The sequence below is a fragment of the Periophthalmus magnuspinnatus genome, chromosome 15 (genome assembly GCF_009829125.3).
Source record: "Periophthalmus magnuspinnatus isolate fPerMag1 chromosome 15, fPerMag1.2.pri, whole genome shotgun sequence".
Lineage (NCBI taxonomy): Eukaryota > Metazoa > Chordata > Actinopteri > Gobiiformes > Gobiidae > Periophthalmus > Periophthalmus magnuspinnatus.
Genome location: NC_047140.1, coordinates 2,356,282 through 2,370,906, shown reverse-complemented (window position 1 = coordinate 2,370,906; position 14,625 = coordinate 2,356,282). Strand labels below are relative to the sequence as shown.

General features: G+C 38.6%; 1 protein-coding gene across 1 annotated transcript in view; it reads left to right on the top strand.

The window, feature by feature from the left end:
* Positions 1-1,186: 1,186 nt before the first annotated feature.
* The window catches only part of LOC117382865 (disintegrin and metalloproteinase domain-containing protein 12-like), a 119,486-nt gene continuing 106,047 nt past the window's right edge, over positions 1,187-14,625 (top strand). The window contains exons 1-6 of the mRNA XM_055227466.1: positions 1,187-1,207; positions 2,104-3,049; positions 4,829-4,998; positions 7,547-7,727; positions 10,235-10,298; positions 10,764-10,863. Of these exons, the coding sequence (XP_055083441.1) occupies positions 1,187-1,207; positions 2,104-3,049; positions 4,829-4,998; positions 7,547-7,727; positions 10,235-10,298; positions 10,764-10,863 (1,482 nt within the window). The remainder of the gene's footprint in view (positions 1,208-2,103; positions 3,050-4,828; positions 4,999-7,546; positions 7,728-10,234; positions 10,299-10,763; positions 10,864-14,625) is intronic.

Genomic DNA, 14,625 nt, shown 5'->3' with positions numbered 1-14,625 from the left:
AGGCATAGGCCCTTTAATGTGCCTGGGTGAGTCTTGGTTTAGACATAGTTTACAACTTGACCTAGATTAGCGTATGGATCGTATGGATGCTGATGTTGAACTCTCCGCATGTACTATTGAACTCGATCCAGGTTATGTGTGGAATCTAAATGTTTTGGCATCTGAACCACCTTTAAAACTTTGTGATGACTACCTTTGAAACCTTTGATTTTGAGGACCGTTCATGGATAAATGAGGAATTACAGTGCGCTATGTAAATGCAGTGCTGAATTTCAGGTCCAGGGGCTATAGTCTTCCTTATAATCCATCCCACTGAAAAATATGATTTAAAAGCCAAGACTCGTTTAAAGGTCCTACATTATGTATTACTCAGGATTTTTAAATCACTTTTGAACACCTTTGCAATGAACTTTCAAGTAGTATGACTTAAAATTGAATTCTACAAGGATGAAAAAGAAGAAGAATGTTGTAGCTGAGGACTTATGCTTTGTATGTTTAAAACGCCAGCAGATGGATGGACTGTGCAAGGACTGCGGTTGTTGGCCCACTGCAAAGTGAAGCAGTTTAACAACATAATAAGCTTTTGTATTTGCTAGAGACAGCTGTAAAAGTAATATTGAAATGAAAAATGTGCTTTATTGGCTTTTGTTCACTGCTGAGAAAGTACTTATAAAAATTACTTTCAATTTAAAGATGGGATCTAATATTGTTTTGTATTTATGTATTTATTAGTTTCTTAATCCATACCTAACTGTCACAATCATTGCTTATTCCTGATGCAGCTTCTTGTATAGAAAATGCATGATTGGCCAGGCTTCTAACACAATACAGCATTAGATAGTATGTCTTTAAAGTGGCTGCAGAAAGATGAAAGATGAACATTGCCATGAGCATGGAGGAAAAAATGACAGAACCATTGGAAGTGCATAATGTGATCTTGAAGTGTTAGCAAAAGGACCCTTCCCAGAGACAAGATAAGCGCACTTTTGTGATGAGTAGGTAAGTCTAATAATTGTATGTGGGATTCAGGAATAAGGCTTTGAAGTGGCCTTTTATGTCATTGACTATGAATAAAAAGTGCAGTGGGCCAACAGTGAATAATAAACCGTCCCTTTGCTTTACAGATGGAATAGAAGACGCTACCTGGTCAATGTCAAAGGTCCACCAAAGCAGAGTCCCAAATGACATGACAGCCAACATCAATGAGGTAAATTATGTTCAAAATATCCTCTGTTAGGCATTACTTTTCTGTCTCCAGATGCAAATGATTCACCCACAGGCAAAAAGTACACAATGAAATATAAACCTAATTATTTTCAATTTTCTCCTTGTTAACTCTGCACATTCCCAGATGATTGGTTTCGGTTGAAATGTGGTTTAAAGTGCACCACTGTCAACAAAGGCCTGATTATGAAAACAAAATGCTGTTTGGTCTATGATAAATTGATTGGTAATGAATGCCAACGCAAGAACAACAGTCTCCCATTTACCATCCCAGACTGATGGTGTATGAATGTGACTAAGGGCTGTAATTCATCATAAACTACCTCAACTATTTTACTATTTAACCCAGTTTATTTGTGTAGCATTCAGTCTGACTGTAAAGATAAACGATGCACAAATTGGAACTATTTTGGGGTGAACTGTAAACTACAGGTGGGCCAGCTTTACACAAAAATGATCAAGAATGGCCTTACCTCAACATTTATTACATAACATTTATCCAACAAGATTATGTACAACTATTGAACTAAAATATATTTTTAATCAGTAAAGAAAGCAATTTGAATATATATTTTTTTAAATAAGCGTCTTATATGCAGTTGATTTTAGCAATAAGCTGCTGAACTTAAAAATAGAAAGAGACAAACTACTTTTTATCACCTCATGGGGTAATCTGGGTTTTAAATGTCAAGGATAATTTGGCTTTAAGTGCTGCCCATCGCAGTCATGGCAACAAGCAAAGTTCAAAAACACAAGTTAATGACAAGATAACATTTCTAATAGTCACAGATGTGAAAGATGCTTGTGAAGTCATTTGTGATGCTTATGATGTCATTTTGTTTAGTTTTGTATAGTGACTTTTTTTCTTTTTTCTCATAGGCTAAGGATATTTCCGCATCAGTGCACAGGGATGTCTTGTCGTGGGCTGTGTGGCGGGGGCATAAGGAGAAGAAAAGTGTCTCCTTTGCAGCAGTGATGCCAGCTGCCAGTTCACAATCTGCACTCAGTTTTTCCTGCAACACTGCTTCCAGCCTGCTCAGGACGAGAAGTGTCCCAGATGTGGTGGGAACCGATCCAACTGCTTCTACACCATCCCAAAATGTCTCCACTGCACTTGATGCCGTGTGTGCGTCGTCTATGAGGTTTTTAACCCCTCAGCCGTTCGGAAAAGCAGGGTTTTCGAAAAGTAAAATGAGAACGACTAACTCTCAGGCGGACTTTTGTGGACAGACCTCGAGTATGGTGAAGCCAAATGCGTTGAGACAGACCTACTCACCATCTGATAGATTGGCAGTGAAAGGCCCAGGAAAGAGAAAAGAACAAGTCGTGCGAAACGAAGAGGACAGAAATCTGGAGGGGTCGCCAAACCATGCATCAAACAGGACCTCTTTCCACTCGTGCGTCCATTTTGACATTCCTCCCAGCTCCATCCTCTCTGCTGTGTTCTTGGTCAAGTCGCTGTCCATTTCATTAGAAGTCCTTAAAACCAAGCCGGCTTTGCACACGTCTACCTTCTCTTGCCGTCTTGCTATGTCCAATGTAAAGAAATTTAAGAGTGCAAATCATAGGAGAGCTTCCAGGTACGGAGAGAGTGGCAGTTTGAGTTACTGCAGAGGCCTTCAATCAAAGCAGAAAAGCTACAAGGTCACGCAAATAGCCCCTGCTAACATGGCCCACTCAGAACCGCAGTGCCATAGTGTTACTCTTGGATTATTGACATTCAGTGGGCAAAGTCCCCCTTACATAAAGACTACCAGGCAGAAGGGGAATGCAGATGAGGAAGTCCAAGTTTTCCACAGTAATTTCAAGCACAGTCTACACACAGGTATGACTGCAAATCCTATAGAAACATCCATGCCAATTCATTTGTGTGCCACTTTCCTCGTATTTTCTGAAAGTTATGTAAGATAAGATTCCCAAAGCGAAAAAAGGGAAGGTATCTCATTTGTCACAGCCTATTTTGATTTATTGCATGTATCAGCGATGGACCTCACATCGCTAACTGTATGTTTAAAATGCGTTTTGTCTGGAGCAGTCTGAAGAGATTAGATAAAAAGAAAGAACAAACGTTTCCCCACTTCTCCAGACTGCTAATGTTGTAATATATTTCAGCGGACGTCAGGCTATATCTAAACATAGATTGTATTTGCATGATTTTCACTTTAGTGTCCAGGCACTGGAAAAGGGGGGGAAAAAAAAAAAATCAAGGTTAAAGAAGAGATGTAGTAGAAAATAGAAGTGGACCACAGAAGGGGATGTTATTTGAAAGTGTGGGCAGACCCTCACCGGGTACAAGCCTCCTATGGATGTCAGTATACAATAATATACATACAATGGAGTACTTAAGGCGACACTGTGTAACCTGCAGGATTTCATGGTAACTGAAACTCAAAACCATAACTTCAAACATGGAAATAGATTTTTGACAGTTTATGCCATACTGTGGAATATTATATAATAGCCAAAAGAACAACATTTCCATGGAAACAAGCAGGAGGAGACGATCCACCAGGCCATATAAGTCAGGTTTGTGGAGATGTAAGGCAGTCACAAGAAATATATTTTTTAGTATAAGTTTTTAGTGCAATGAAAGCATCCAACATGAAAAAGCATTTTTTGGCTAAAAAGTTACACAATGGAGCTTTAAATGAACTAGCTAGTTGATTTAGAATCTAGCCAACTGCTTATTATTGAAAACATCCATTGGTTTTAGAGTGATAAAAACAAGCAGTTACCATAAGAGTGTCATTGTGGGTTGAGCATCTAAAAATGCAAAGTAACACTAGCAAACTAATTCCCCACTTCAGTAATCTCGGTGTTGTTCATTAAGTTATTCAATTGCCAGAAGCTGTCACTTCTAAAATGCACTATACATCTTCCCATAGACCAATTTACCTTTTAGTGTTACATAACTTCCTCATTTAGACATTTTTTTCCTGCTTGCGTGCATTGTATTCAAATTCATCCCTTGCTTCGGCTGAAATAGGCCTTGGGGGTGGCTCCATTTAATAGTATGCCAACAGGCCAGAGCGCAGTGAGTCATACTATATAGCCGTGTGCACACTTCTCGGTACTAGTGTCGCTCTACCTGCATGTCATGTATAGGGATTCAGCCTCTATGTATATAACAGGGATAAGGGATAAGACTATGGTGCAGGATGGATGCATTGTCACCTTCTACATTATTCATTGGCCACAGTGGGTCTTCTTATTCTCTCTCTGTATCTGTGCGTATATACTTAAAAGTGTGTGTGTGTGTGTGTGTGTGTGTGTGTGTATGTGTGTGTGTGGGGGGGGTGTGTGCGCGTGTGATTGTGTGTGAGTGAGCGTGAATGTGTGTGTGTGTGTTTGTGCGGTAGGGTCAGTACAAGGTCTGTTCATTTTCCGGGCTTCTCCAGATCATAAAAGCTGGAATGGTGTGCGGGAACGTGGTGAAAATTGTGCCATAAGTCAGTCTGGAGTGGGCTATAGAATACAAGGCTTTCTCATTAGGTCTGTATCTGTTCTATAACATAGTAAAAGCATGAAACCCACACCAGCTAAATCTTTTGTTTCTAACTCATGTTTTATATATGGCTATCTCTCTGTATACTTCTCAAAATAGATGCCGGATCATGGGACAAGCAAAGTGATGAGAAGGAGGTGCATTCAGAAGAAGACTGTAGCAACAAGCCTAACAGGGATGCATCTCTGAATACATATAAGACCTGCTATTATCATTCCCGACTGAAGGAGGACACTGTGGATGGAGCAGCCAAGAGTCTCAGCCTCCAAGTAGGAGCCATATGCCTTTTATAAGATTAGCTTATAAATAATTGCCTGTTGAATGAATATTGTACAGTGGAGGAAATGGAGAGAGGGAGAGTGAGACACGATGTAAGCAGCTTGCAGGAAATTAAATTATCTAAACGCAAAATATTCCTTTTTTTTTTTTTTTTTTTGCAAAAGGCTATATTGCAGTTCTTCCAAGTTGAGTCAACAACCAATCAGCATTGGAATGTCTTTTAAAACTGAAATGCTACCCCATACAATTAATCTCAATTATCATAAACTATGAAACGCACAGGATTAATTGATTTTCTTACAGATCTGGACTTTTTTCCCTAAATGCTTAACTAGAATGACCCTCAATTCAGACTGGTACTGTTTCTGTTCTGATCTATTCTCAAGTGGGGACAAGCTATTCACAAAGGAAAATCAGATTTCAATTCCCGCCTAGATCATTTTTGGTACCTGGTGCCTGGAGTGATCATCCGATAGACAGTGGACTTATTATTTGTTCGGTTTTGACAATTCCCATGTCAAAGCTGAAGCATATCTCAATAAAAATGAGATTTAGGGACTTGTAATTAGGTTTTAAAAAGTCCAGGCGAAATTCCTATAAAAGTTCTTTTAAATACAGCACAAACTGGTCCAGATTCATCCCAGAATGGGTGATTTGTTACAGCTTTCCTTTCATGTTTCACATGCCCAAGAGCATCACAGTTTCCTTTTATCAGATGGTGGACAAAAAAAAATATGTAAATTCAAATGCCATTGATAAACAACAATTTGTATTGGCTACAATGCATCTGAAGAATGCTAGCTACGCTTTGGAAAATATAAATGTACTGAAAGTATACAGCCACAGAAGCCCCTTTGCTTCTCTAGCTATTATTTACAGTTTTTCATTTCCTGCAATCAGAATGAATAGTAATGGCTGCAACACAATGTGTGCTGTATCTGCCGAAATTAGCACAACCTTCTTAGTCCTGTCAATCAACAAGATTTTGGATATGTATGTATGTAAGTAATAAATAATTGTTATTAAATAGCTATTGCATGCATTGCTACATTATGTACTCACTGACCCCTCGGGATCCCCGTTTGCCCATGCAACCATCCAAGAATAATCCAGTACCAGCTCCACTGCTGCCAGTAGAATCATAAAAAACAAGAGCTTCCTCAAGGTTCCAGCTAGAGTTTATAAGCAGTCACCCAGAGCTAGGACATGGCGAGTCACACTCAAAAGAGAAAGCATTTCAGACACTGCTCCTGCTTCCTCCTTATTGCAACTGAGGGGATTTTTTAAAGCTAGAGACATGAAACTATATCAAACTCTAATGCATCTGCTTCTTGGACATGGAGCATATTGTAGTTTTGCAACCAAAGGAAGATTCATTTTAAAGTTGACTCAGAGATTCTGAATTGCACAGTTAAGGGTATTTCATCTTCTACAATTTAGTGAGGAATACATTTCTATCTCCCTGATATTTTATTCGGTTAATTTTTCATGTTTTACAAAGTGAGCTTGCATTTAGTATTCCCCTTGGTGACTATAACTCTAAACTAATGTTTCTCCAAAGAAGTATTACAAGCTGCACATCTTTGGCAATCACAAAGCAACTTTTATTAGGAAAGAACAACATAAAACATGCATAATTTCAATAAAACCTCAATCAAAGTCAAATGTATAGAGAATATGTGTCCATGGGGAACATTCTAAGGCTTTTCATAATGAAGCTGAAGTTTAATTAATTCAGGAAAAGTGTATTTTCCACCGCATCCCCATGTTTCCTGTCTGTTGCTGTCAGCTAATCAGAACCTTCAATTATTATAATGGGTTACAGTTGTATTTCACTTGATTGAAGAGCATCTGTCTCAAAGCACAGCATTGTAGTCATCAAGCTGCTAAACTTCTATAGCCACAGCTGCCTTGGGTTGAAGTGTGTATGTGTGCCATCAGCTACTTCAACTATCACCAACCGCACCATATTCTTATATAGGCATGGAGAGTGAAGTGTCTTGCCCAAGAACAAAACAACATGCACTATTTGGACACATGCTCTAACCATTGAGCCACTGCCACCCACGCTTTTGTTTCTCAATCAATCACCTCATAAAACTGCAATATTATGATTCACTCATTTTCTCTTGAATGCAGTTCTAAGCTCAAACATTTTTTTCCTGTTCACACCTCCTATTGGCCAGCCCCAGACTACTCTGAGTGATCAAGTGCGATAAAGTGTGAACTTTTAGAAGACGCAGATGACTGGCTAACTCTTAAAGGAAATTTAAAGATACTAACTAGTGTCTCATGTCAATCGTGATAACATTTTCATTCTGGCTACAAGAAAGTTGTGACAAAAAGTTTTTGGCATATCGTCCACCACTACCACAAGTACTCTGGTCAGTCAACCAGTCATTGCCCATGACTTATTTGTCCCTGTCTAATTTGTGTCCCACCCTACTTTAAATGCTTTAACATTCAATTCTGCTAAACATTATGCTTACCTTTTCTGATACTTACTGCAATACTATTCCTGTCCATTGTGTCCTTCAGGAGGCTCTGGAGCTGTTGCGCCCTGACTTCATCAGCCGTTCCCAGAACAGGGTGAAGAGGCTGGAGCAGAGGGCCAGGACAAGGAGAGCTCACTGTGACTCTGGCCCAGGCTCGGTGCATGGCCTCGGGGAAGATCGAGGCAAACACAGGAGGAACTGCACCACACCGGATCCACTTAGCAGTAAGAGCTGCAAGACCTCCCGAAACACACAGAAACACCAGATTGTTTTGGTTTAATGTGCACATCCTGGCTCATAAAGACAGCTTGGGCTACTAAAATAAACATTACACAACACAGTATTACAAATGAGCAAAGGTCAAAGCAAATATGTCCGTCTACCTTACAATCACAGCTTTCAGTTGAGTGCAACTAGTACTGCAACTTTTTAGCTTCATAATTAGCAAGAGAGAGGGTGATTGAGGGCACTCTTGTTGGTAAAAAACCCTTCAGGAAGTACATTCTTTCCTGAAGGCACTATTTGATCATGCATTATGCAAGTTTCAATTTTTAACACCTTTTAACTGAATTATTTATTTGACTTATTTGGGACAGTGCATATGAACATTTGTAATTACTCTGTTATTATACTACAATATCACAAACATGTTCATATTCGTTTTGACAATAAGATGTTTGTGTATGAATTACTTAAATATACCTAAATATATTCCACAAACTTGAAAACCCAGGTTGACTTTTTGACAGTGGTGGAAAGACTACTGAAAATTTGTACTCAAGTAAAAGTACAGTTAAATGGCTAAAAATGTACTCAATTCCAAGTACCAGTACTAATTACTATGTACTTTTAGAAGCATTTTAGATCATGCTTTTATACAAAACTTTGTCAATTTGAAAGGATTGAACTGGATTTGGTTGTTTCCAGCCACAGTCAGCATCTTCTCAGAGCTCTGGCCAATCAGAGCAAAAGATGCAGTGGGGTTATGTGTGTTTGTTTATGTAGAAAGGAGCAGAGACAGCGTTGGACTGTGACACTTGCTAATCAGTAACACGAGTATTTGTAAGTTACTTTCCACCACTGATTTTTAATAACAATGAATCTTACATAAGTCCTACCAAATCAGACATTTCCGTCATCTATAATTCAAAGAAATAAAAATAGAACGAGTGGCAGAGAGGTAGAGAGGTCTGTCATGGACCCCCATCTGCATTATATTCCACCCTCCTGACATCCACAGCTGCTCCAGAGAACAGAGCTCACCCTCCTCTCTGCCACTGTGGCATCTATCCAACTTTGCTCTCTGCTGGCCACTATGGGTATTACATATCTGAATGTTTTTTGTGTTTTTGTTTGTTTTTTTACAGTCATGTCTGTAAGTGCAGGGCCAGAGCAACTGCTTCCACTGTTTTCTACCTGATTAATCTTTATCAGGGCAAAGACAATTGGTTTTCAGGGGCTAAACAAGGTCAGCAGGAACAGTCTTTCCCAGAACTCATAAAATCCAAAGAGAAAATGCTTTTCTGAAAGATTTTACGAAGAAATAAAAATGATTGCTTGTTTCATGGTGTGATTAATTCTGTAATTTATATGTTTTTGAATCTGTACTTAGACAAATGGGATTTGTAATAATTTAGGTGGTAAACTTTGTATTCCCAGGAGGATACACAATGCAGAATGCTATGTAATAAATTGTAGAACATTTGGATTTCTCTCATAAACTGCCACTGCCAAATGGCCAATATGATTATTACAACTTTATGCATTAGTTTTACTGACTAATGTGTCAGCATTAATATGTCTTTCAACACTAATTCCGTACAAATTCAGAAAATTACCTAAATGCCTTATATATTGTCTGCTTCTTTTAAACATTGCAAGTTTTCAGAAAATGTATTTATTTTGTGAAAGGCACTTTGGTTGTAAAGAGGTATACAAATAAAGACCTAATTGACCTAATGTTACAATATTGTCTGTAGAACAGTAGGCTTTTAGTTGATAAACCGGTTGTGTATTATTCAAATAAATTAGTTTATTATTTTTAGTTAATTTGTTTATCAGGGACAGTACACATACATTTTTTTTTTTTTTAACTACACAAAGAGGTAATATATTTGTCGCAAGACAGCTAATTTCCACCTTCCCTGGACAGGTTGATGTCATAAATGCCATATGTGCCAATAAAATGTATATTAAAGCAATCATTCATCTAGTCAATCAATAAGTAAAACTATAGTCTCCTTCGATCTCAGTCAAAACATCTATATACTATTTACATATATATTATTTTATTTAGATCATAGGGATTTATGCGGGACAACAGCTGAAAGGAGAAGCTGTTTGGGTTAGATACACAGAGATATGTAACAGCTTTGCTTGTGCTGCACCCCCTTTTAGTCGACTAATCGATCAGCAGCATGTCTTTAGTCAACCAAGAGTTTCTTCAATAGACTACACCTCTAATTGTTTGTATTTTTTTTGGACCAACACTGTCACGGCTAAGACTCACTTGAACAGTAACAGTAGTAATTAGAAATAATACATTTTAATGTTGTATATAGCTTTAATACTGATTGTCATTTCTCCAGCAGTAATGTATGCACATTACACTGTATGTGTGTATCAGTAAAGAAGACATCCCTCACTGTCTTCTTCTATTGGTAATGGCGTGCTTAATTTACATGTTAATGCTGATTTCTTATTATTGTGTGTTCTTGTGTGTGCTTTTTAGATAACCTTTTCAAGCCGAGAGAGCGCACTATATCGGGCCGAGAGATGCAGCTGAGGTCCAGACGGTGAGTTTCAACATGTCACTCAACCCCTCCTCATTCTTTCTTCTCATGTGCAACCCTATCCATCAAATGTGTTTGTTATTTTTCATCCAAAGTTCAAGATATCTAAGACACAAAAGATGGCCAGTGACTTGACAGGCAATATAAGCCACACTATGTCCATCTTATCTACTCTTTCCCCCCTTGGTCTTATCTAGCAAAACACGGTTGATCAGATGATGCCTGTCCATTGAATTTTTTCCCCAAAACTCAACACTATCTGACTGTGGAGATCTCGTAACAAATTGGCAGGAGTGAAAAGGGGGAGTGTGTCAGACCTGTTTATCAGTGCATCCAGGTTTTGCGGTTGAACTAGAACTAGATAATTCGCTGTAGTCTGTGGCGTGCCAGCCTTGATGTTGGCACAGACTCACTCTCACTACAGTGCCGTAGCCCCTTCACTGTTTTATATTGCCTCTTTATGTGCAGGATTTACAACAAGCTCCCAGAAGTGACCAAGAGAAGGCAGGAGGAGAAAAGACGGGCTGTATCGCAAACTAACAGATTGAGAGCAGAAGTTTATAAGAAGGTATGGGATCATTTTGACCCTAAACATTACGAAAAGCTTTTAAGCTGAGTTGTACTATGCCCAAAATAGAGCAGTCCTCCCTGGTTTCATGCATAAAAAAGATGTAACAATTCTGTAATCTAATTAGGGTATCAAGCTCAGGGTAGAGAGGCCAATACTACTGTAGAAGTGCTACTTTTCTGTAGCCCTGACAAGCCTGAGCCTTTAGTCCTATTATTCACAGCTGTCACAGTGATTATAACTGTAGTTTCTTCATGTTGGCTGCACTGAAACAGAAACAGTCAATAGCCTCTGAAGTGCACTGTATTTGTGCAGCTGAAATAATATATTCATCAGGCAAAGGCAGCTCTATTTTATTAAAACAGTCACACATTATAACCAAATTCTAATTTCAACTATTAATGTTTACTATTAACTATGTAGAGCATAGATAGGCCTATATATTTTATTATTTGCTTCAAAATGAAATGAAGCTACTTGACAAGTGTGGTAGTGTCTACCTAGAAACAAATTATCATTATAATTATTTATATTTACATGTATGTATAATTATTTAACCATATCTTAATTGTAAGTATTGTGTGGTGAAATTTAGATTCCGAACATCACCTGTGCAGTACAAATACCTTGCTTTAAAAACATTCCAGCAGAGGTCACTGTTCGATTGCAGTACGGTGCTTCTATATGTGACAATAAAGCACTGGTATACAGGACCTTCTTTATATACATTGTGAAAAGCATGTTGCTGTAATTACTGCCAGAGGTGAGAGAGAGCTGAAGCCTTTTACAGACTCTACTTTGATGTGTTTTTATTTTACGCCATATGAGCACTGTCAGTCAAATTGTCGACACAATCATTCAAATTCATGTATTCATGTTAAATACCATTGTAAATATTCATAGGCAATTTCACTATGTTTTTTTTTGTCTTTTTAAGTGAGGGCCATATGTAAAATAGGAGCATGGTGGAGGACTGTTTTAGACAAATCAATGTACGTTTTTCCCAAAGGTGAAGCTTTCCCATTATGACCTAACCACAACAATGAATTCACTGACAGCTCTGTGCCCTATGACAAATGTGAAGAGATGCCTCCAATTTCTTACAGATAACTGCACAATCACCGAAGCTTAAGATGTCCATATCGTCTTTGATGGCTGTTATAAATATGCTATATAATCTACTGAATAAGGCTATGCTACATCTGTGTTGCAGTGTGGCTTACCAAGCTCCTATAGCAGCCCAGCCAATGGCTGTATAAAAGATAATTTTTTATTTCTTGTGGAAATGGAGTAGTTAAATTACAGTTATGAAGGTGGCCTGACCTCAGCACCTTTCAAATAAAGCTATTAGCCAGACAACCTTACTGAGAAAAGGGGACTTTTGCTACTTCCTGCTACTTTGTGCATTCTGCTGTTTGTATTTTTTGTCTTATAGAGGGATTTTTGCCATTGTGTATGAGCTGATTACATAACGGGATATTAGGCTAGAAATATTCCCCCAACCTGAGTTTTGGTCACCTTAGGGGCAATGTCGTTGCAAATAGAAGCCAATTTAGCAGCAGGAGTTGGGCCGTGGTGACAAACAGGAGTCCTAAGGAGACGCAGGGTGAAGAGGGGTTTGATGACACATGGAAAAACGTTGTGCCAATGCTTTTTTTATTTTTCTTTCTTTTTTTTTTTTTTTTTAGAAACTTCTGGATCACGTTCTGCAAAGATAAACACAAGAGGACAGAAGGACATCCACATCATTTGCAGATCAGCATCTAAATTGGACTTTGAAATTCAATTTATGTTGTTAATTGCTGTGCTAATGCTTGGGAGATAATGAAATCTACCTTGCAGACATCGCTAATAGACAGTTGTAAATAAGCTTGGTGCTGTAGAAAGATATTCAGATTTTAGTTTTGTGACAAATACTAAAAACTATCTTGACTAATACTTAAGAAAAAGTGACTTGAGTCGATCTGAGCAAGTTGGTGTAACAAGATTAGATTCTTTGGGCTAGTTCTTTTAACCACAAAGCCTTTTTAAATCACACTCAAATAGAATCTATAAACATACAAAATACAAAACATTTTTACTTTTTGGCATATCCCAATTGTGGTGAACTGAATTCCCCTGACCAGCAATGTCAAGTCCCTAAAGCTTTCTTAGCTCTCTTGGACCAATTATTTCCTCAATATGGTATGACATGATCTCACAAACATTTTAAATACCATGCAAAAAGGACACCTGTTGAAAAGTGTTATTTTGCATAGACAATTATTCTCACAGTGTTGCAATATGGCTCTAATAAACAAATCTGTGATATTTTTAATGGACATGCTGTGCGCATAATTGTACCAGGATATTGAATGAGATTGCTCTGAGCTAAACACCTTGGCGGTGTCATTGGTATAGTACATGTTCATCATGTAAAAGGGTGGGAGGAGGGAGGTGGGGCCAGCGGTTTGTCATTGAATCCATGTACGCCTGCAGGCCTCTGGAACCTCCCATCCGGAACAGTGGAATTCCAAGCTAATCGAACTCAGGAGACACATCTCGGAGTGAAAGGGGCCTTTGTGACCCGGCTCCAAAACAGAGATGACATTGTAAAAACACAGGAGGCTGTGGTCCAAGGGTGACTGACATAGGTTTGGCATTTAAGTCTTCTGGGGGAGAGAATGGCAAAGGAGAAGTTTGATTCCTCATGTGGGCCATTTATTTGATGGCAATTAGTGCTAAATTTGACACAATGGTACTTTTACTTAGTTAAGCATTGATGTAAGTAATACTGGAATAACCACTGTGCGATGTTTATAGCTATATCCTGATTATACATTTCATGGACAAACCCAATTAAGCAACTGATTTACTATAAAAAACAACATAATAAGTTGATTCAGTGTGGACAAGGACAGAAAGTTTCATACTGTTCCTTAAGTGACTTTCACAGATGATCGATTATAGCCTACAGCAAGGTGTATCACCTAAAAACTACATGTATTCAAATTTGCTGACTTGCTGTTGACGCTGTTCCTATCAAGGCCCTGCACGAGTGTAATTCCCATGGGAGGTTTGTTATGCTGCTGTGTTGGTTTGTTCCAGAGGCTGCGCAGGGACTGACAGCGAAACATATGCATGGAGAAGGGCTGCTGTCAGTCTTACAGCCATCATGTCTCTGCTTGTCACATTGCTATCTGCGCAGAATGTGGACTGTGTGTGTGAGGGTCCAACGTGGCGTCACACGTGGCCTTGACTGATTCGGTTGCCTGGAGGGGAAAACCGATACGCCTAGCTCAGAAAAAGGACTTACAAAAGACCAACCAGCAGAGCTTACCGTGGCTAATTGTGAGCATCTGAGCTGAGCTACTGATTAAAATCATTAGTCATTTGACTGGCAACCGTGGCATGTGAGTCTAGCCACTGTAGCACAGGGAAAACATCCAGAGAAGTACATCTGTGCTTCAAAAGATTTATTATAAAAGACACTTACTTGTACAGTGTTGGTCCTCCAGCTATTTTAAAAGAAAACCTGCAAGAAAAAAATGAATTATTACTGAGGTATTCAGTGAGCAAAAACAGCATGCTGAAAATTTGTATCCATTAATCTTCATCTGAGAGAAGGTGTGAACTCACCTCAGACAGGGGTTATGAATAAATGTTTCAGGTTACAAATTTACATCTATTTTAGCTATATATGACTCAATAGACACAGTATATGAAATAACAATTCAAACTAAAACTAAGCACTAAGCAAACTAAGGCATTTATTGTGTAGTC